Below are 21,091 nucleotides of genomic sequence, written 5' to 3'. Positions count from 1 at the left end.
CACAGGTATATCTCTCTTATGATATAAGACAATTATAATACTATACAAAATAGAAATGTTCTATAATGGGAACATTTAAACACTGATAGGGAATAGCTGCAGAGGCTACTACTAATCAAAGAAACAACAAAAGGACATGTATAGATATCAAGAAAATATATTTTATATTTTCTATGACATGTTCTAAATTTCTTCTTGTATAATAATTTTGTCATTTAATGGTATAAGGCCATATTTGAGCATGGAATAGAATTGCAATAGAGCTTCCATTACCAACTTTAGCTTCTATTTTTTTAATTCTCATAAATAAAATGAAAGGCAATGATTTTTAACAATAACAGGATTCCAACAGTAAATGACAAGATAAACTTGGAGTCCAGTGACAGTACAGCATATCAGCTGACAAAAGAATATAGTGAGTTATACAAGTGGATGTGCAAAATTTTCCTGTCTCAATAAATTGTTATTTTGCTGCACAAAACAACAACAAAACTCACAGAAAAATCAATGAGCATTCCTCCCTAGCAACAGAGGGGAAAAAATCAGGAGGTGTGAAGAGGATGCTGAACAGGCAGTAAGTGACTGATAGCTGTAGTAATCTGAACAGACTGAGCAAAGAGATTGCAGTTTATTTCTGGCTGCAGCACTAATAATGCAAGGCAATAAAATATGTGGTTTACATTTTAGAAACAAAAACATAAATGAATTTTCACACTTACCCAAAGAAACTTTTTAACAATGAAAAATTTCCAGTCCTTATAATTGCTGTATGCTCTTGTAATTGCCATGAACATATTTTATATTACTATTAAGAGTACCGGTTTAGCAGTTTTCATTGCGTTGTTGAAAAACTGTAACACACAAAAATGAAGTATTTTAACAGCAGCTGTATAGGATCCTTACACCAAAATTTCCTAAAAAGTAATAGTAAATACGGAAAGCACTATTAGCACCTAAGGCCCTGTTTGTCATCCCTGTGGCAGGGCTATGATTTGCCACTAACATACTTGAGAAAATATTTCCAGGCTGTCAGCTCAAACAGCTTCCTGAGATAAATGCTGTGATATATCCAGAATGTCAAACCATTGGACTGTTCCAAAAAGGAGAAAACCTAATTAAATAAAAAATGTCCAGTTTTCCTAGTGTAGAGGCTTTTACTTCAAGAGGAATAAACTAGCAGATATGTTGTAGAAGAGCCTAACAACAGAAAACTTAGCTGTAAGCAATATTGTGCAAATATTTTCTGAAATTATTCATCTTTATAATTACTCCTGTAATACTTAAGTACCATCTTCTCAGATTACATGTTGCCTAAGGTCCTATAATGAATGTTAAACTTGCCAAGTGACTATTACAGCACGTGCCTATAAAAGATCATAATTTCTTCAGTCATGAAAAATCCTTCTTTACCACATCTTCACAGTTTTAATACTGACTGGGTATTATGGAGACAATTCTTTTATTGAGCAGACAGAAGCAATATGAGAAATTCAACAAATGTTTCCAAAAAACAACTGAAAAAGGGCTTCACATTGGTTGCATTTATGAAGTCTCAGTAGTAGTGTTATAATCTCTCTGACCAGTCCAGGGCTAATGCATATAACCAGGGTTCCAGAAAGAAACTAAAATTACCTTCTCTTCAAAATACAGAAACCAGTTTTGGAGCTGAAAATGGAAAATAATTGTTATTATCACAAAAGCATATAGACAAGATCTATCCCAAGATCATGAAACCAGAAACCTTGAGCATACCCCACTTTGTGTATGAAGCGCTCACTTCCATGAACGGTGAAAAGGTCTGTGTTAAATCCCCATAATGAATTCAGAGTATTTTTTTATAAATACAAAAAGCCAAGGATGCCAAACAAATATGAAGAATCCACTGCAAAGTCTTTCAGTTTTGACAGTGTGCTAGAGCATCACAAATAGATTTCCTAGTAAAAATCCTGCATCCCTCTTCTAGCTCATCAGCACAGAAATGTCCACAGCAGAAAGGCTCCCCTCCAGCACAGGTCAGTGCCCCCAGTCTCGCAGCAGAGCAGCGCTCCTTAGGTGCTGTTTGCCAGCCGTACAGGGCTCCATGTGTGCTCGAGACCATGGAAATGGAACCACGTCCTGAAGATGCAACTGACCGAAACTTGGGACACAGAAGAGAAATTACCTAATGTTTAACAGTCATGAGACTTTTTAAAGAACCAAATAAAGGAAAGAAGCTTGAAAAAAGATTTTGACTGAAGACGTCCATCAAAAAATAAAGAGGAAAACATGCTAGAGGGGAGAATAAATAAGACCAAACTGCAGAAATGAAGCTGACATTGTAAGAACAGACAAGACAAGAAACTCAGGATTTGCGGGGTTTTATACATACAACAGAATTATAATCAGTGGGAAATTAAAAAGAAGCATTCAGTTAAATTATGAATGTTATTAAACTTCAGAAATATTAAGAACAGAATTTCCAGTTAAGATACAATATAAGAAATTCTACAGCTCCATTGAGATAAAAATACCATAAAGAGTTTGAACTAGCTTAAAAAAACTGAAGTAAAGCATTTTACTACAATTTTTTTGCTGCTAAATTTGCACTTCAAGATGTAAAAATCTTTATTTTACAGTTTATGACCTCCTGTGCATCACAGCATATAATTTTTCACCCAGTAACTCCTGTACTGAAGCCAGTAACTTGTATGTTCACACCAAGTGAATTTGTCATACATTTACAAACCAATCCACCTTACTCTTCAAATTAAGAAACCTTTAGAGGCCTATATTTTCACCTTGTGAGATATCACTGCATTTACATTTTGAATTAAACAGGAAGAGTCCTCTATGTGCCTCACTGTTTCCAGTCTTTGAACATTTTCTGCAGATTTGCATTCTCAAAAACCTATTACTTTCTCTTCTATGACATGGCTATGGACCTACCACTCTCAAACACATCTTGACACTGCCCTGCAGTCCCTTCCACTCCATTATCCTGCTCACCAGAAGATCACAGAATCTCCACTGTACTGAACCCAATCTGAAGAGGGAGGCAAAAAAAGGGCTAAGAGGTGGGGCAGTAAGTATAAACAAAGGAGTAGGTAACAGGGCACACAAGAAATGCCATACACAGGCTCCAGACGAATTGGTTGGGATTTTATGTATATCAGAAAACCAAGTAAGGTCTGTGGTCAACAGATTTGCACATGGTAATTCATTAGTATTGATGCTATTAAAAAAAAAATCATCTACTCTTCACAATTTAACATTAGATATCCAAGGATCACAGAATGATCATTCTTATTGTTACCAAAACACTACCCTGGGAGTAAATATTGACTCGTCCATTATCATCCCTATACTCCTTTAAGAGTATTCTTGAAAACTTATAAATCTTGCTTGTGTTCCTTGTTCTAAGTGTATGACTTTGCAAATGTCAGTACTAAGCTGCATTTTTGAGTGCATAAAAGTTACTAAACAGCGTAGATTACTCTGAAGAACTACACTGGCATCGTTGTTACTTGCTATTCATCAGTCTTTGCATCAGTCACACTTGTTTTTGAGACTGATCTTTGATTACACTCCTTTGATAAAACTGTTTGAAAACACAAACATTTAGTGCTACAGCTATGCAGTTACTTTTATGCTAATCTTGTAATCTTATCAAAGCATTAAGTCAGCTTTCTTGGCACTAGCTGTTTTCCCTACAATGTAGAACTACATTGATTTGCATTACTTATGTTCTTTTCCTTTAATTATTTTTTGTTTTAATCTGCTTAGTCATGTATGAGTTTTCTATTAGATGACAGCCTAACCCAGTGAGTCAACTCACTGCACATTTTTACACGTTGGCATGACATAGGCATTACCACTACCTTCACAAACCTCTACACAAAAGGCTACAGTAAATATCAGCAGATCAAAGATCTAATCAGTAGAAGCTTAAGTGTATACATTAATTCTATGCATATAGACTAGTAATACACATGCCATCAAGACCTATATAAAATCCCCAATTCTACTAAAATTTAAAATAGGATTAGTCCATATAGACACAATGAAACTATGTCCAACTGAACAAACTCAGACTCTCACATTTCTTTCCAGTATAAAATTGTGGGTTTTCACCCTAATGTTGTGTTACAGAAGACCCAGACAAGCATTAGGAACAACTGACTGATTTTTAGAGGGACTGAAGAAGCTAAGCGGCTGCAAAAGACAATAATATTAATAACCAGTACTATTATTTAGTTTTTGAGTAATATTTTTATAAGTTGTTATATAAAGATATGTATTTAAAACATAAAAGTAATATCTTGAAGTTTAACTTCCATAAATGCCATTGAAGGAGCATTCTCAAAAAAGAACATATATAGTGACAATGAATTAAAACCACTTCAAAGCGATACATGGTCTTGGTGTGACTACAAGTTGAAAACTACTTCCTGTTCTGGTCCCTCTGACTAAAAAATAATATAATGGAACTTTTATAAGTATAGAAACGTTGACAAAGATGACCAGAAGTAAAAAACTTTTCCCTAATTATATTAAGATTCCCCTTCTTTACAAAAATGGCTAGCAAAGCATATAAAATATTTACACTTTTACATAAAGAGTATGAATAGGGATTTTTTTTTTTACTATTTATTTTCACTATTCTTAGGAGAAAATAAAGCACTCATAAGGTATAACTCACTATTTGAATTTCTGATACTTTGGTATACTTTAAATTGACTGTTTTACTGCACAACTGCCTATTAAAACTTTCAAAAACTCTCAAGAATAGTCGACTAGGCAAGGACATTCAGTCCATCCCACATTTTGTTTTTCATTCCCACTGCCTCAAAATTTATTCAAGCTTTTTCCTATTACAGCCTCTTATCATAAAACTTGTATTAATCTTCTTAATTGCACAAGATGGTCACGATCACATCTTTGCTTCTCGTACTGGGAGTATCAGTCTCTTCTGATTATACCCCACAGATTTCTCTTTTCAAGCATTTCTTTCTTTCTTATATTTAAAGCTCCTTAGGAGTGTCATCTCTTATTTCCTCAACCCGCTTTGTTTCATCAGTTCATTAACTGGCACCTTGTAACTATCCACTTGTCTTTCTCTCTCCTACACATACCTCTGATTCTGCCCTGTATTACATGAAATAGGAGACTATTGTAGTCTCTAAGTATCTCTTGCCACCTCAGATCATAAAATACAGGAACTACATAGTAAGTGACAATGAGTATGAAGTAATTAACCACAACTAGGGGGACCAAATAGGGTCAATCTAATAAAAATTATTAATATATTGTTAAAATTATTCAGGCATTCTTCACTCAGGAAGAAAAAATCCTTTTAGACCAGAAGTTTTCAGAGCTAAATCCTTTCTTCTTCGGGTATATAATTTCAGAGAAACTGCCAGACTTATTTTCAGTGTAAACTACTATGCTAGAGCACTCAAAGGATGTTGCAGCAGAAAGCAATTTGATTTTAAAATCCTGATCTGTTTATTGTGTGATGAAGCAGTAAACAAACCCTTGCATTGCTGGAGGAAAAAAACAAACAACATGGATTAAAGCAGGTGAAGAGCTGTTTAATCACAGACTGTGATTCAGAGCAAATTCCTGAAACTTTACTAATGGTAGAAGTTATGTTGACTTTATTTCTTTATTCCCAAAACCTTCCTGTCATTGCAACCACCGAAAAGTAAACAATATTCCAAGCACCCATTCACCTTGGGCATCTTATTTTACAGGACTCTGATCATGTTTTCAAGAAGTTTTATATGGAGAAGTGGAAACAGCTGTGGGTTCACCAGACACGTGCCCTAAGTCAGTAAATACTAACACAATGTAAATAAATACAGCCCATATCTATTTATAGCCCGGAGAAGCTAAGTACATTATCCTAGCAGAGACACGGCTCCTGTTAGAGATTAGCTCACGGCCTCCCGAAGCCAGGTGGAGTGAAAGACAGACATAGACCATGTCAGATATCATGAAAACCTGCTCTGGACAAGCCACAGCTTACGCAGGTTCTACAAACCCAGGACATTTGAGCAGAATCACAAACCAGCCATGCCTTTGTACAGCGCAGTAGTAACTTGAGGAGACTCAGAATGGGGCTGTTCATTTTTTATATAAAAAAACAACTACTGCAAGCTCTTGTAATCTGTAAAGCAGCAATAAAGTGTGCAGAAGAAAGACTTAACTAGTTAAATACAACCAGAACAGCTTCAGAGGAAGCCAAGCTAAAAATAGGCGGTTATTTCACAAAGCTGGCAGTGACCCACATGGAGGTGTTTCCCGGGCTGGCAGCGTCCAGCCGGGGACTGCCGGCCATGCCGCTATCCCTGAGGCGCGGCAGCGATACCAGCGGTGCTTCCCACCGCCGGCTGCACCTCCGCAAGTCTGCCTTTTGGGAAGCCCCGTGCCCCGGGAGAGCTTTCCCAGGAGCGAGAGGGAGCGCGAGCGAGCCCCGTTGTTCCTCACACCGCTGCTGGCCTACTGGGCTGAGCTCCCACCTGCAGCACCAGCATCGCTATTTTCATCTCGACTTAAAAGACACGGGGTAATCTGCGAGCAGGAAGCTCTAAGAGCTTCCCGTCGGTATTAAACTCGCCAGAGCGGTTTTGCAGCCCGCGGGCGAAGAGGCCGACGGATTAACCTCATGCGGGGCCGGCGCCACCCCGCGTCCTACGACCCGCGTGGGAGCGGCTCTCCCGCCTCGCCCCGCCACGGCGGGCACGGGGCTGCGGAGCGCCAGCCGGCCGGCCCGCACGGGCGGCGCGGGGAACGCTCTGGAACTCTCCGTCCCGCGGGAGCGGGGGCTCGCGCCAGGCGCCCCCCGGCGAAGCCACCGGCGCGAGCGAGCGGGCGGGGCGCGCGCGGCGCCCCCGCGGCCTCGCGCCCGCCCCAGACGCGCCGATGGCGCCGTTGATTGGCTGGGGGCGACGCTCGTCAGTGACGCGCGCGAGGGGCGGGGTCCAGGGCGCTCGTGCGGGAGGCGGCGCCGAGTGTCGCTCCTGGTGCAGCCGCGTCCGCCCGGCGCCGCCCGCAGAGCCGCCCGCCCGCCGCAGCCGCTGTATGGTCCTTCCCCGCGCCGCCGCCGAACCCCCGCCGGCAGCTCCGCGGCCTCCAGCGCCTCCTCCTCTTCCTCCTCCTGGTTCTGCTCCTCCTGCCCCCGGCGGTGGCGCCCGCACCCCGGCTGTATGATCAGGCTACAGTCTTCAATGAGTAACCATATTCCTGTGAGTGCCGCTCGCCCGCGCCCCCCGCCCCGGCCCCTCGCCCCGCTGGCCTCCCGGCTACCGCGCCTCTCCCCTATCTCCTCCATGTTGTCTCTTTGTTCTGTCTCCCGGGCCGCGCCGGCTGCGGGCGGCTTCTCGAAGCGCTAGGCTGCGGCTCCCATCGGGCGGGCCGCTGGGGAGCCGAGCCCGCCCGGCTGCGGCACGCCTCGGCCTCTCTCCCCGTCGGCGCCCCTCTCCTGCCCCTGCCTGCTGGCGCCCCTCTTCCGTCCTCCACCGAGAAAGGAGGAGGTGGCGATCTTTCCGCGGCTCCTGGGCGGCCCGGCCCGGGCACAAAGCCGCTTTGTGAGCTCGGCTGCCGCTTGCCCCGCCCGCCGGTCCGGTGTGGCGGAGTCCGCCGGTCCAGGCCGGGCCGTCCGCCGGGAAGGGCAGCGCCTCCGCGCCCTGGGCCGCGCCGGGAGCCCCCTGCCGGGGGGAAGCCGAGCCGGGCGGCGGCTCCGGGGGACAAGATGGCTCCGCGTCGGGAGCCTGATCGAGGCGTGATGCGAACCCGTGACCGCCGCAGTCGGGGCGACGGCTCGGCCTGGCCCGTGGGGCGCTGTCACGGCGGGGACAGTGTCTCCGCACCGAGGAGACATTGGGACAGACCGGCCGGGAGCCCGGCACCCCGCGGCTGCAGGGCGGCCGTAGCCCGGGGCCGTCCGGACAAGCCGGGGCTTGCCCGTGGGCGGCTGGCTGCCAGGCTGGTTGTCAGGCTTGGCTGGCGCTCGTCCCCTGCCGCGGCCCCACGTGCGCGGCTGCGGCCGGGGCGAAGGCGGCTGAGCGGCTGCTTTGTCTCAGCCGTGCTCGGGCGGGGAGTCAGTGCCGGCTGCGAACGAGGACGTGAGTCCTTTCCAAAATGAGCTCTATGCAGTAGAGGTGGGGTATGCCCGAACTCGGGTGTGCAGCCGGCATTGTTCGGCAGGAAAAGTCCGCAGCCGAGTCATTAAGTACGTGTGGGAGCGAATGTTTCTGTAACAATCTGCCTGAAGCCTCAAAAGCTCACGAATACGGTCAAGTACCTTAATTTTGACCGAAACTGCTTTCAAGACCTTGCCACCTGTCTTTTCAAGGAGGGCATTTCCTTCTGGAGGTGGATCGCAGTTCAGCTTTGGAAGATTTCGCTTGCTGCTTTTTGGTTTGCTTTCCTTTTAACTCACCTGGTAATCTCGGTGCCTGTGCTGTGTAACATCTGTGACTGCAGGGCACAGTGTGTACCTAAGCAGAAAAAAATCAAACAAGGCACGGCTTGCTGGTGGTACTATGCCCTGCAAAAGTAGGGAAGGAAGAAGGACAAAGAATTAACAAAATCAAGTCGTCTACGACAATACAAGCAGGATTGTTTGCTCACTGTTAGCCAGCTATGCACGTTGCAAGTATTATGAGCTGACAATTGCACAGTTTGGGTGGCGTGAAGGTCCTGTAATCTGGTGTTTGTTTTTTCTCCTGGAGACAGCTTTCCAATATGTCTACCTGCATCTGCTGAGTCTTTCGAAAGCAGTGACTCAGAAGTATGAACCCTGTCTCTTTGTAATCTCATAAAACTGCCAAATCAGTGAAGATTACACCTAAATGTCAGCTCATATTATTCCACTGATGGAACAGCAAAGAATTTTGAAATTGTCTTAACAGAACAGAGTCGTTTCAGGGGGAAATTGTGGTAATAAAGTAAAGAGGTAATACAGAAATTGCACAGCCGTGAGAGGAAATATGAGAATGAGAAATAAAAAGTGTGTGATGGATATAACAAGAGCCAAGGCAACAGGATGTCATTGTCTTATTGAAAGTAAATGTGTCAGTAAGACAGTAAATAAATAGAGGTTAGTCTTATCTAATAACTTCTATTAAGTGAAACTTTCCTGTTCTGACAAAATACATGCCACATAAGAATGCTGGATCTGTCCCAGCGTATAGGCTGACTGTAAGCAATCACTTGTTTTAAACATTAACCAGAAGACCCAGATAAGGGTATTACTGAACTGTAAACAGCAGATTGTCACCTTCTTCAAAAAATTAAAACTCACTCTATTGGATCAATACAAGAAAGAATTTTGTGTTAAATGGAAGTCCTTACTACTTTCTTCTCAGTTGCAACTTTTTGCTAGGCATTCATTACTTAATTAAACCTGATGAAATATATGCAGACATTTATTGCTGTATGTGCTACATTTCTCATGCTATTGCTTAAAACATAATGAAATAGTTTTTTGACAGGATTTGTGTAGTTTGCTATTGAAATGATAGTGTTAACTCATTTGGAGATTCCTTGCTTTTAGAAACTCAGGAGGAAGTGCTAGACAAGGGGATGGATTAGTTTCTGTGATGTCTAATTTTTTCCAATATCTGTTAAGACTTCTTTGCGTGTTGTTTTTGTGGTCCAAGTAGAAGAACTTTGAACCACATCACATGGCCTTGGTTTCATCATCTCTAAAAGTTGCATTGACTTGTTATGCAGGAAGTTTTGAGATAATTTTTTCTTCCCCCTTCTTGAACCACAAGAATATCCTTCTGGCACAGAGCATGTCACAGCAAATTTATGATAAACCTTTGGATTCTCCCTTCCCATTGGTGAGTTATGAATGTATTTTCATAGGCAGTGGGTCACTTTCCATGGTCTAAAATGGACAGTGTTATCACTGGACATTATAAGGGCAGGCATTTATGTGCCCAGTAGATGGGAGGTGCATCTTGTCAAGAGTACCTTACAAAGGTGTGCTTCTACCTTGTGTAATGGCTTTGCAGTTTGTACCCCTTAGCCTCCCATTCTTCCCTGTCTGCTTTGGCAGTTGCTACTGAGGCTTTGAATAGTAAGAAGAAGTTGGAGGTATTTGTCATTCAGTATCTTTTTGTTGGGTAGTAAGTTAGAACAATGAACTTCCTTGCAGGTGTTCTCAAATTGTTGTGAAACTTAGTTTATTTTAGTTTTCTGGTGTTAGTTCTGTGGTTTCAGTAGGTGAGTGTGTGTAAGGTCTTGACTTAAGAGATTTTGAGACCATGTAGGTAGTTGGTTCTGGGTATAAATGTTTTCAGTCTGTTAGCAGGTGGATTGAGTAACCATGAACAATCTTGCACATCTTCTGAAGGTAAAGTGTCATATAACTATGTTAAGAAGTGCTTTCATTTGCATGCTTTTCAAGACGCAACCAAGTTGTGAACCAGAGTGTCAACAGCGTGGGATAACCTTGCATCTCTCTGCTTTCCCCATATCAGTAATGAATTAATAGATTACTTTTGTAAACCATTTTTGTCAGACATGAGTGATTGTTTCAAACCCCGGATAAACAGCCATGTGAATCTGCTTGTCAGTGATGACAGATCTGTCCCAGAGAAGGGCATGAATTAAAACCTTCCTTTTCAAGATGCCTTCCTCCTTTTTGAACAGACTATTCTCTAACTTCTATCTTGAGTTGTAGTAGATCATACAGTCATAATTAATGCAGCTATAATGGACAGGTTACCTTCTCTCAATACGGGGTCCTGGCATATTAACCGTAGTTTTGTTTTCCAAGTTTATTTTGGTGGCTCTAACAGTCTAAATGTTCGGCTTTCTATTGGGATGGAAACTGCTACTTTTTCCAAAATCCTTCAGTGTTAAATTTCCTCAAGGAAAATTTATATGTAAATTGAAAAGAACATGCTGGTTTAACATACCCAGCTTGATGGTACAAACGATGTTAAAGAGCCTTTTACTCTGTTAAAGAGCCTTCTGCCTTCAATACTACATGTCTGAATTTCACTTATGCAACTTTTTGCTTTCATGCACTGTCTTGACTGTTTTGATAGCTTACTACCAAAACTGTATGAGATGATCTAGTAATTTTAAAGCTGTATTTCCAGGCCTTTTGAAAGCTCATGACATCATTTGAGTTTCCTCAAAGCCCCAGGACATCATAATTACTGCAACACTATTTTTGTAGAGGATTTCTTATCTTTTAGGTCTTTTTGCTGAAGCTGGGTGTGAAGCCTTGTACTGTGGCTTAACTGCATAACAGAAACAGTATGTCCATGTACTACTCATCTTTAATTTTCATTTGACTCCCAGAACAGAATGAAACTAGGTTGGCAAAGCTGTCTTGGGATAGTACAATGTGTTTCTGCCTAAAGATTGCTCTGTCTGTGAAACTTTGCTACCAGATTGGTGAGAAGTGATGGCATTCACATCAAAGGAAATTCTGAGCTTTGGTCCTCTGTAGTGTGGCAGCAGTGGTTGCCAAGGCAAACAGTGAGGCTTAAGTACATGCTTGGTTAGGTCCTTAGATGTGTGAATTACTAAGGTTCTGATGTGTCTAATACTGACTGTTGAGTCAGTAATTAACAAAATGAATTCCTTTGTAAGGGTTAATAACACATGGAACTGAAATGTAACATTGCATAATCTACTTGCTTCTGCTTTGTATAAGAATTTGAACTGTGCCCTTAGTTTCTAAAATGTCATTAGCAATCTGCATTAAAAAGAAGGATTTTTTGCTTAACTAACTGTTTACTGCCTGCCCTTTTCTGTGTTTACTGGTTTGCCTGGTATCTTGAGTACTCCTAGTTACAGACTAAGGACAGCCTGTCTAGAAGAGTGGATGAAACCTGGTTACTCCTTTCTTCCTACCTGCTGTGGCATGGCGATACGTTAAATGTTCTTTTCTCCCCAAAAGCTCCTTTTTGCCAGTTGAAAGGTTTTCACCCTAATGACTCCATTCTGTGTCCTCAAGCTCACTTGCATGTGCTTCTGTTTCTGACAGCCTTCACTCCCTCATCCTTTAGCAGAGCAAGTGTCTGTCTATGATTCTTCTTAGCAGTCTTAAGAAGAGATCGACAAGAGATCTGCCAGTGCAGTGCAAAAAGCAGCACAAGACCTTGTGCAGCAATATCTTCTTAAAGCTGCCCTGTCCTTTCCTGCTGTTCTGCTTCTTAAACTAATTGAAAGTGACTTTAAATCAGTTACCTTAAGTTCTTTTTTACAGTTGCTATTTTAGCTGTTCTCTAGATCTGGTCCTAGGAGGCTTTTAAATGCACTCCTGCCACCTTGCTAGGGCATAGCTGGTGAGTCAGATGATGATTCTTGGAGTTCTTCCGAATCTGAATTCTTCTGGTTCCTGTTACTCTGTTGACCTTTGACTTAAGAGGATCCTTCTTACTCCTTTTCCATGCCTATTATAATTAGAGTTCTTGCTCTTTCTCAAGTTGTTAAAGGTAAATACTGAAGTAGCTTTTTTTTACCAGAAGCTGGCAAACTTAATCGTGTAGTCTGCGTCACTGCCAGGTGATGGTAGTATTTCTGGAGTGGCAGCAAAGTGGATGTGAAATTGTCATCTTAGTTTCTTTCTGTTAACTTCATTCTCATGTTTGTTAGCAGGTTGGGTTTTTTTGTGTGTTTCTTTGTTTTGTTTGTGTTTTACAAGTCATGCCTGTGACTTACCACACATGTTAAAACTCTTACCAGGTGTAAGCTGTCTGAAAACATGAAAATAGGTTGACTGATCAACATAAATAACTTCTTCTGCTAAATATTTGTAGAATTGATTGCGTTTCTCTCTAATACCTGAGTATATTTAGTGGACATGTGGTTCAACTTGTACCTCTCTTTTGGAAAACAGAACTCCCCTCTTCTTCCCTCCTGTGCCGTAGACAGGTATAAGCAGTAATACTGGTAGAGTTGCTGGGCACAAAACCTAATGCATCTATCTGCTGTAAGGGTTTTATGGGTGTAAAAAGCACATATGGGTGGTTTGTTTGCAACATCTGCTAATAAACACACACCTTGGAGCAGGTTTAGTCTTAATTCCTGTTTGCTTCTTCCAGTAATTATATATATAAATTCAACCATAGCTAAGCAGCATACCAGTGGACAGGAATGACCTGTTCAAGAAACTTGCCTGTGTATGTTTTTAGCTAGAGCATTACTGTTTTCTGTGTGTATTAATGAAGTCATGGTGTAAAAATACTGTTAAAGCATGTGAAGGTTGCCATTGGTTTTTAGCCTTTAGTATGTGAAATGTTCCTTTGTTAGAATGTGTGTGCCTCAAAAGCCTCTGTTCAAAAGCCCACATTGTATTGTTAGGCCACAAAGACTGCGTTTGCTTTCAAGGCCTACTGCTTGAGTCAGGTGGATTTACATGCATTTTTTTCTGTAACTTTAGGTACTGTAACTATAGTAGATGTTGTGATGTCTCTCAGTTCAAAGTGGAGAAGGCAGTTGTATGGGTATCCTGGAAGAACTATTATTTTATAAATAATGGGGTTCTTAAAACTTGTTGCTGTGTTTAGCACATCTGAAATTGGTATTTTAATCCATTACAGGATTTGGTGTTGCAAAAACCCTACATGGAAACTTTGTAATAGGTAAATGTATTTGTTTTCTAGTAATCCATGCTAAAAAAGGTAACAAGATTCTTGCACAAACGTAATTCTTGGAATAAAAAATAAACCTTGTGAAACTGCTTAGTTGCTGTGTTTTTATTTTTTTATTTTATAAAGCTTGAGGTCTTAAAACTTTGTTTCACCTGTACTCATTATGCTTTTCCCCCCTCCCTCTCTTTACAGCAGTTCTGTGGTGTTCTTGGTCACACATTTATGGAGTTTCTGAAGGGCAGTGGAGACTACTGCCAGGCACAGCACGACCTCTATGCAGACAAGTGAACTGTAGAAATCCATTACTACTCCACCAAGAAGCCCCCCTAAGAGTGGTTGACCAGGATAAGAAGTGTTGAATTGAAATCGGCAGAGCATTTACCAACGGAATTCAGACCTGGATGGGGTAAACCTCAGTGCACTGCCTTTCTTTTGCCTCAGTATTACTGGATTGAAGAATTGCTGCTTCTTGTTAGGAGGTTCATTTCATTTCCCATTGCTCCCAACATCATACTTCCAAGCACTGAGAATTTCACGTGGAGTATAGTGAAGTAGACTTCAGTTTCTCTACATCACTTCTGTATTAGAATTTTTTTTTAATCCTTTCATAATCTTGTTGCATGTTTAACTAAATCAATATGGCCCGAATGAACCGCCCAGCTCCTGTGGAAATCACCTACAAGAACATGAGATTCCTGATCACACATAATCCAACCAATGCAACCTTAAACAAATTTATAGAGGTAAGGCCAGTACAGAATTCTTACTAATGTATTTTTTTAATCCCTGAACATCATGCTATATATATAAATAAATATATATTTACTAGCTGATAACTGCTGTAAAAGCCATATGAGGAGGTACTGAGACTGTATATTGATTTTTCTTTTCAAATACTGATGCTGTGCTTTGAAGATCTGTAGACAAATCTGCAGATATCTGCAAATCTGTCGACAAATCACATATACTTTGGCCGTCACAAATGTAATTCTGAGAGTGAAGTAATAATTATACTGTCTAGTACATGGTACGTTAAGTACATTGTTTAGGTCTGAAAACAGGAATTATCTAGCAGAGTTATGTGCAGAACAATACAAACATCTCATCGTGGTAGGAGCGCACATTCAGATTGGGCTGAGGTGGTGTGACATTTCATTGCACTTCCTGCATAGTGATACATAGTGTGGGTCAGAACCTTAGGAGCTAGTAACAGGATTGCAATAGGCTTTCACTGCCTAGCTCCCTTCACTATTAGCAGATCGTGGTTTTAGTGTAGTTTAAGAGGACCCTCTGTGTCATAGCCTCTACGTGAGTGAAATTTGTGGCAATAGGCTTAGTCTGCACTTGGAGCTGCTGAAGCTACTTCAAGTGCTTTGGTACATGCTACTGACTAAAGCCAGTGGCTTGGCATATATTGCTAGTACTGAATTTATCATCTAAACTACGTATTTAGCATGGAACTATGAAGTGCATGGTTGTATAAACTGTGTGTGTGTGCTAATAAGTTCCTTATAGAGCTACTTCATGGGAAGGTCCAAGTTTGCTAAGTCCCTCCTTAGCAAAATTTTAGGTGTACTACACCTCAGTTCTGTATTTGGTACAGGATTATTTACAGGAAACAGAGTGAGATAATATTTGCTTGTCTTTGTATTCTCACAAGTAGATCATGTCTGCTTAGGCTATGCTTCAGTCATTATCCTGACAGTTGCAGTGTGAATGATATTTGTTGCAGGAAAATGAAGAGGGATTGCTTTTTTTTTTTTTTTTTGATGTAATGTCCATTTTTAATAGCAAAATGAAAAGATAAATTTTGTCATAACAGCTCAGGAACTGGAATAATTTATTGTCCTGTGTTTATAACTCTTAAGAGTAAGTGGTCTAACAAACCTGTTGTTTTAAGCAGAGAGAGAGGGGGGAGATTTGAACTTGCTCAGACTGCTTTTAGTGAAGTATGTAGCTTTGCAAAGGAAGCTTCATGTTCCTTTAAGATGAATGATCATTTGGAGATAGACTACTTGATTAATCAATATTTATCAGGATCTGATTTTAAAAGAAAAAAGTCTGATCCAACATAACAAAACTTAGTCCGCACATAAGACTATGTTTGCAGAAAAGCCTAAAATATCTGGCATTAGCACACAAGTTTTTAGTCATTTGAGCTTTCTGTGTCTTTGCAGGATGGCAAGCATTTGTATGAGTTTTGCTACTGAGAATTTTGGAATGAGTTACTAAGTTAGCTTATCCAGAAAATTAAATGGTTAAGTGAAACTAGTTGACTTTTACAGCATTTTTTTTCCACTCCTTAGGAACTTAAGAAATACGGTGTTACCACAGTGGTAAGAGTGTGTGAAGCTACTTATGACACTGCTCCGGTGGAAAAAGAAGGCATTCAGGTTTTGGTAAGTAGTGTAGAAGCAGAGTTCGAAACCAATGCATTTTGCTGTTCACTCTAACCCCTTCCCCCAAAAAAAGATTATTTGACACCTCTTTATTAACTTTGAGAATGTATTCCAGCAACTGATGGAGGAAAAACATGTGGAGACATCTTTTTTTGTCAGAAAAAAAAGTTCAGTTGTGAGCTAAATCATGTGATCAATGAAAACTGATTGAGAGGAATCTATTTGTAATATTGCTTATAGTTAGACTGCTAGAAAATTGTAGGTTTGAGTGGTTTCCTCAGCTGTCAGCTCTTTGTCCATTGTGCCCCCTCCTTTTTTTTACCTGTGCATACAGCTTACAAGAATTCTGTCTTTATGTGTTTGTGACCCTGTGTTCTAGGACTGGCCCTTTGATGACGGTGCTCCACCATCCAACCAGATTGTTGATGATTGGCTAAACCTCCTTAAAGTTAAATTTCGTGAAGAACCTGGTTGTTGTATTGCTGTACACTGTGTTGCTGGTCTTGGAAGGTGGGTGATGTTTTGAAGATTTGTTGAATTGTCATCCCTTGCCAGACACGTTAAGAAGCAGTGCAAAAGTTTACTTGAGCCAAATGTAAAATAGTCACATATCCAGTATTGGAATGACCTCATGCTTGTAAGTAGTTAAGATGGCACAAGTATTTATTAAAGATCTTTAGGTCAAGAGATGATGCTTCTGTCAAAGCTCTCACAAAGTCTACAGAATTAAGTTAACAAGAATATTCTTGTACCGAGTATGTTGATGAGTGCCCCATTGAGATTTTTCGTCTGTTTTTCCCTAATGGATTTGGGTTTTTGTGTCTTGTCTGCTTTCTCTTCATCTCCATTTCAGCAGTATTGCCAGTTTCCTTGAACCAAGGGCATTGTAACCGTTAACCACAAACAAGTGGGTGGTTCTGGCACATCAAGACCAGCTTTTGTCCACAACCTATCTGGGGGATGAAAAGTGTTTTCCAAAGTCCCAAAGCTGTTGTCTCATTTCTAAATGATACTAAATTTTTTAGGGATATTGCTAAATATTCTCTTCTTAGTCCTGTTCCTGCTGTCTGCTGCCCCTATCTTGAATAGAGCTCCAACAATTGTGAGAAAATAAGGGTTTTTCTGCTGTTCTAAACTACTTGGGAACTAGATCTACTCAAAAAGGAGTGCTATATTCTAGCCATGAATTTCAGCATGTCCAGTATAAAAGGTTTCTTGGCTTATCCACTGCATTATGGCATCACACATAACAAAGTTCACTGTAGTGAACTTTGTAGATGAATGCTACCAAAACAAGTCCTCTTCTGCTGCTTAGAATGATACTGGTTGGTTTTTCCTCAAAACGGGACAGTTAATTAGGTGATGACAGTTAGAGCTTTCTATCATGTAAGTTTCCTTTTAAATCATTGAACATATGAAACGACTTAAAGTTACTACTGTATGCACGAGTCTGTTGCTAGTGTGTGCTGTGAGGTTTTGTCTTGTGGTTTTTGGGGTTTGTTTTTATTTTTTTGAATCATAAATTGTTAATGTATTTGAGTTTGATTTAAGTCAAGCTTTTGTAACTGAAAATTTACTCTGTTAGAGGAGGAACACCATGGCAAACAAGGAAATCCTCAGGGGAGTGTAGCAACCTGTGGATTGCTTCTGTTCCCAAAATTTGTGACACTAGTTGTAGGGTTGGTCAGTTCTTACTGAACTCGACCTCTCTTCTGACCTTTGTTTTGACATCCTAACTGCTTCTAATGATGATTTATTTTGGAGAATAAAAACCCATATGCAACTCTTCCTCAGAATCAATTGATTTGAAACAAATGGTTAAAGACTGCTTGCATTTTATTTCTATCGTCCTCTCATGTACCTAAAGTAAGGTGAACGAAGCTAAGGTTGACCAGAGTTAATTTAAACCCCTATTTATTGAGAATGACTAACTCAAAACCAGGTAATATTATGTCTCAGTGAATGTAGGAATGGCTTCTGCCTTTTCTGCTTTCCCACTGAAGAAACATCATATATGTAAGAAACAAAGTAAATTGTTTTTCTGAGTATGATTTGACAAAAGCTAAACTGAATATTTTTTTTTTAACCAGAGCTCCAGTCTTAGTTGCTCTTGCACTGATAGAATGTGGAATGAAGTATGAAGATGCAGTGCAGTTCATAAGACAGTAAGTGTGATGCTAACTTGTAGCTGTTCCCAAGATTTAGTATGTTGATACATCCTTGGGCACTGAAGGAAATTCTGAATTGTCTTTGATGCCTTTTTTTTTTTTTTTTGGTAAGGTATTTAATTTAGTACATCTGAAATTGTAGTGCATACAGTCAGTGTTGTAGGATTTGGATCTGTGGAATGGGTATTTTTCTGTTGAAACCAGAATCTATGCATAATTACCTGAGGAGGTTTTAAAAAACCCAGAACAACCACTAACAAACCCCCTAACTTGCAGTTAAATTTGCAGAGTTCTCTTTGTTTATTTTACATATGAAAGGCAGAATACCTTTGTCTTTTCTGGTGGTCTACTGAATGCAAATATTTCCTTGGACATTTTAATCAATGTATGTAAGTTGGAGGAGAGCAGTTTTAGTTTCAATGTTTTAATTTCTCAGGTTTCAGCTATATTTAAAAGAAGCTGCATCCATTATAAACAATAACAAAACACTTCTTGCATAATTGCCAGGCCTTAGAAGAATTGAATTCAGCTTGTACTGGTTGTATATGAAATGAGGAATAGGTAGCCAGGTACATGCTCCAGTCAGCCAACATGTACCTTTTTTTCACATACATACAGTTTGAGAAAACAAAGGAAGCTCAATTTCTGTTCAGTATCTTTGTTATGGGGACTTTAAATGTTTATGTACTTTCTTACTATTGTCATATTCTTCATAATTGTTTTGAGAGAATGAATAACTTCAGCTCTCAAGAAGAACATCTTGCATCTGCTCTATAATTTCCTTTTGAAGTTTCTTCTAAATATCTTAATGTAAAATCTCTGGCTTTTGCTTATCATAGGCTAGAACACTGTCTAAAATGTATGTACCCCTTTGAGGATGTAGCCCAGCGAGGTATTTGTGAAAGGAAGCTACCACCCTCTTTCCTGGCACTTAACTTCCAATTATCCTTACTTTGGTTACAGCCTTGACTTAAAGGTGGCTTTTTTAAGTGACCTAAAAATATTTTTCTCTGGTTGGTGATATTATTTCACGGGGCAGTAGATTAATGTTCTGTTTCAAATCTGTTTTTTTCCATCTAGGAAGCGGCGTGGAGCTTTCAACAGCAAGCAACTTCTGTACTTGGAGAAATACCGCCCCAAGATGCGTCTGCGCTTTAAAGACTCCAATGGTCACCGAAATAATTGTTGTATTCAGTAAAGCTCAACAGCCTGTAGTACTTCTTTGGAAATAAAGGATGGAAACTAGAATTAAGCAGACTGCTTGCCAAAGACATCAGTCTGGTATTTTTTAGTAGTAAAGGAAGCTTCCTTAGGAGTATTTATTAGGCTAAAGGCTCAGTAGAAATGCAACTTCTATGTTTAGATAAATATCTGTCTATTTGGAGACCCAGTAAATGTTTTTGCTGTACCCTGTTTCTGAGCTGTCTCCTTGTTCATTAATTATCAGATCAAATATCCTTTAATCATGCCATTGAGTCTTACTGACCTAGTTTCAATTACTAAAAATTGGGGTACTAAAATAAATCAATCTGTAGAGAGATTAGGTGCCAAAATACCCAGCATATCAGCTACATGTTTTTCCTTAAAATGGGCATAGTTCTGATGATGTGAGAACTACCAGCTTATCTGGACCTTACTATCTTTTTTTTTACAGTCATTTCAATATTGAAGAATATGGCCTCTAAAAGTAGTCTTGCCTGCTCACGGTATGTTTTGTCTCCCACAATCGCACTAGAATTATCAAGATTTGCACAGTCTGTCTTTTTAATACTATGAATTACAGCAACTTTTTATCCCTGCATCTGTACTTTTCTGTTACCTGAACCTCTCCATATTACAAGTCATTACTCTGGTTATTCATGTAGAAGATCTTTTAAATTGTACAGAAGCACACAAGTCTTTAATGTCTCCAGACAAAAAGCCTTACAGTAAAATTAATGTTGGCACTTCATGTGCAACTTAACAGAGGGCCTGAAAAGGTTGGGAGGGGCTATTTAATATTTCTAGTAAAATGTTGCCTTTGTCTTGTGCAGGAAGTATAGAATATGCCCTTTACTTTAGTAAATATTTTTTTAAAACGTAGAAATGCTTTGTTATTGTAGCTAAAAATTCTTAATCAGAAAATTTCTGAAAAATCTTGTAGTTTTCTTTTACTGTACCTATTGAGAGTTGTTTACCAACTATTGCTTTGTTGAAAGTGTGATCTTTTTCTTTTCTTTTCATTTTTCCTCCTTGAGTTTCTGCTATGACTTGGGCAGACCTCTGTAATATTTTGTATGCCTTTCAAGCTGCGTAACTTAATATTTGGATACTTGATAATTTGTTTTATTATGTAATTGATAAAATGGTGATGTGTATTAATGTTAGTTCAACCATATATTTATACTGTCTTGGGAATGTGTGGTAATAGTTCTGTGGGAGAAATACTTTTGCCAGTGTTCACCAGCTTGTAAAATCTAGTGCGAGAGCTTAAAACATCTAAATAAAGACTGAAATGCACTTACGAAGTTTGCTGCAATGCTCCTCACTTTCACTTATTTTTGTGTACTATGTCAGCAATCTTGAGGTGCCTAAATTCAGAATCTAGTCAGGCATCTGGTTTTTTTTTTTGGTTTTTTTTTTTTTTTTTTTTTTTTTTTAATCTGGGCCTGAATGTCCCTTTGCTGTAATGTTTGCTGGTTTTTTTACTCATAAATAAATGTGGACAAAAATTAATAGTAGAAATTACAGTATTTTTTCTGTAGCTTACTTGTGACTTGCTGTCCCCAGTATTAAAACAGCTTACTTAGTGTTCTTGAAGCTGTTTTTGCAGTAAAGCAGAAGAGGATGTGCATCAGTAAAGCTTAGAGAACACTTGAATCAGTACCTTTAGAATTCAGGTAAAAATAGTGTGATAGAGTGCTTCATTGTCAAGACTGAA

The 21,091-nt window shown here is 40.0% G+C and overlaps 1 protein-coding gene across 2 annotated transcripts; it reads left to right on the top strand.

Moving 5' to 3' along the window:
• Positions 1–6,957: 6,957 nt before the first annotated feature.
• On the top strand, positions 6,958–20,886 carry PTP4A1 (protein tyrosine phosphatase 4A1). 2 transcript variants are annotated; one of them, XM_041410604.1, is made up of 6 exons: positions 6,958–7,226; positions 13,797–14,347; positions 15,911–16,003; positions 16,383–16,513; positions 18,094–18,168; positions 19,252–20,886. In XM_041410604.1, the coding sequence occupies exons 2-6, from the start codon at positions 14,243–14,245 to the stop codon at positions 19,367–19,369; spliced, it is 522 nt and encodes a 173-aa protein (XP_041266538.1). In that variant the 5' UTR covers positions 6,958–7,226; positions 13,797–14,242; the 3' UTR covers positions 19,370–20,886. The 2 variants fall into 2 exon arrangements, with proteins under 2 accessions (XP_041266538.1, XP_041266539.1); XM_041410605.1 differs by having other exon boundaries at positions 7,031–7,226; positions 13,800–14,347.
• Positions 20,887–21,091: the final 205 nt, after the last annotated feature.

This window comes from Onychostruthus taczanowskii, unplaced genomic scaffold (assembly GCF_017590055.1).
Source record: "Onychostruthus taczanowskii isolate IOZ18803 unplaced genomic scaffold, ASM1759005v1 scaffold33, whole genome shotgun sequence".
Lineage (NCBI taxonomy): Eukaryota > Metazoa > Chordata > Aves > Passeriformes > Passeridae > Onychostruthus > Onychostruthus taczanowskii.
Note: the sequence above shows the minus strand (reverse complement) of the source record. Positions and strands in the feature narration are given on the sequence as shown.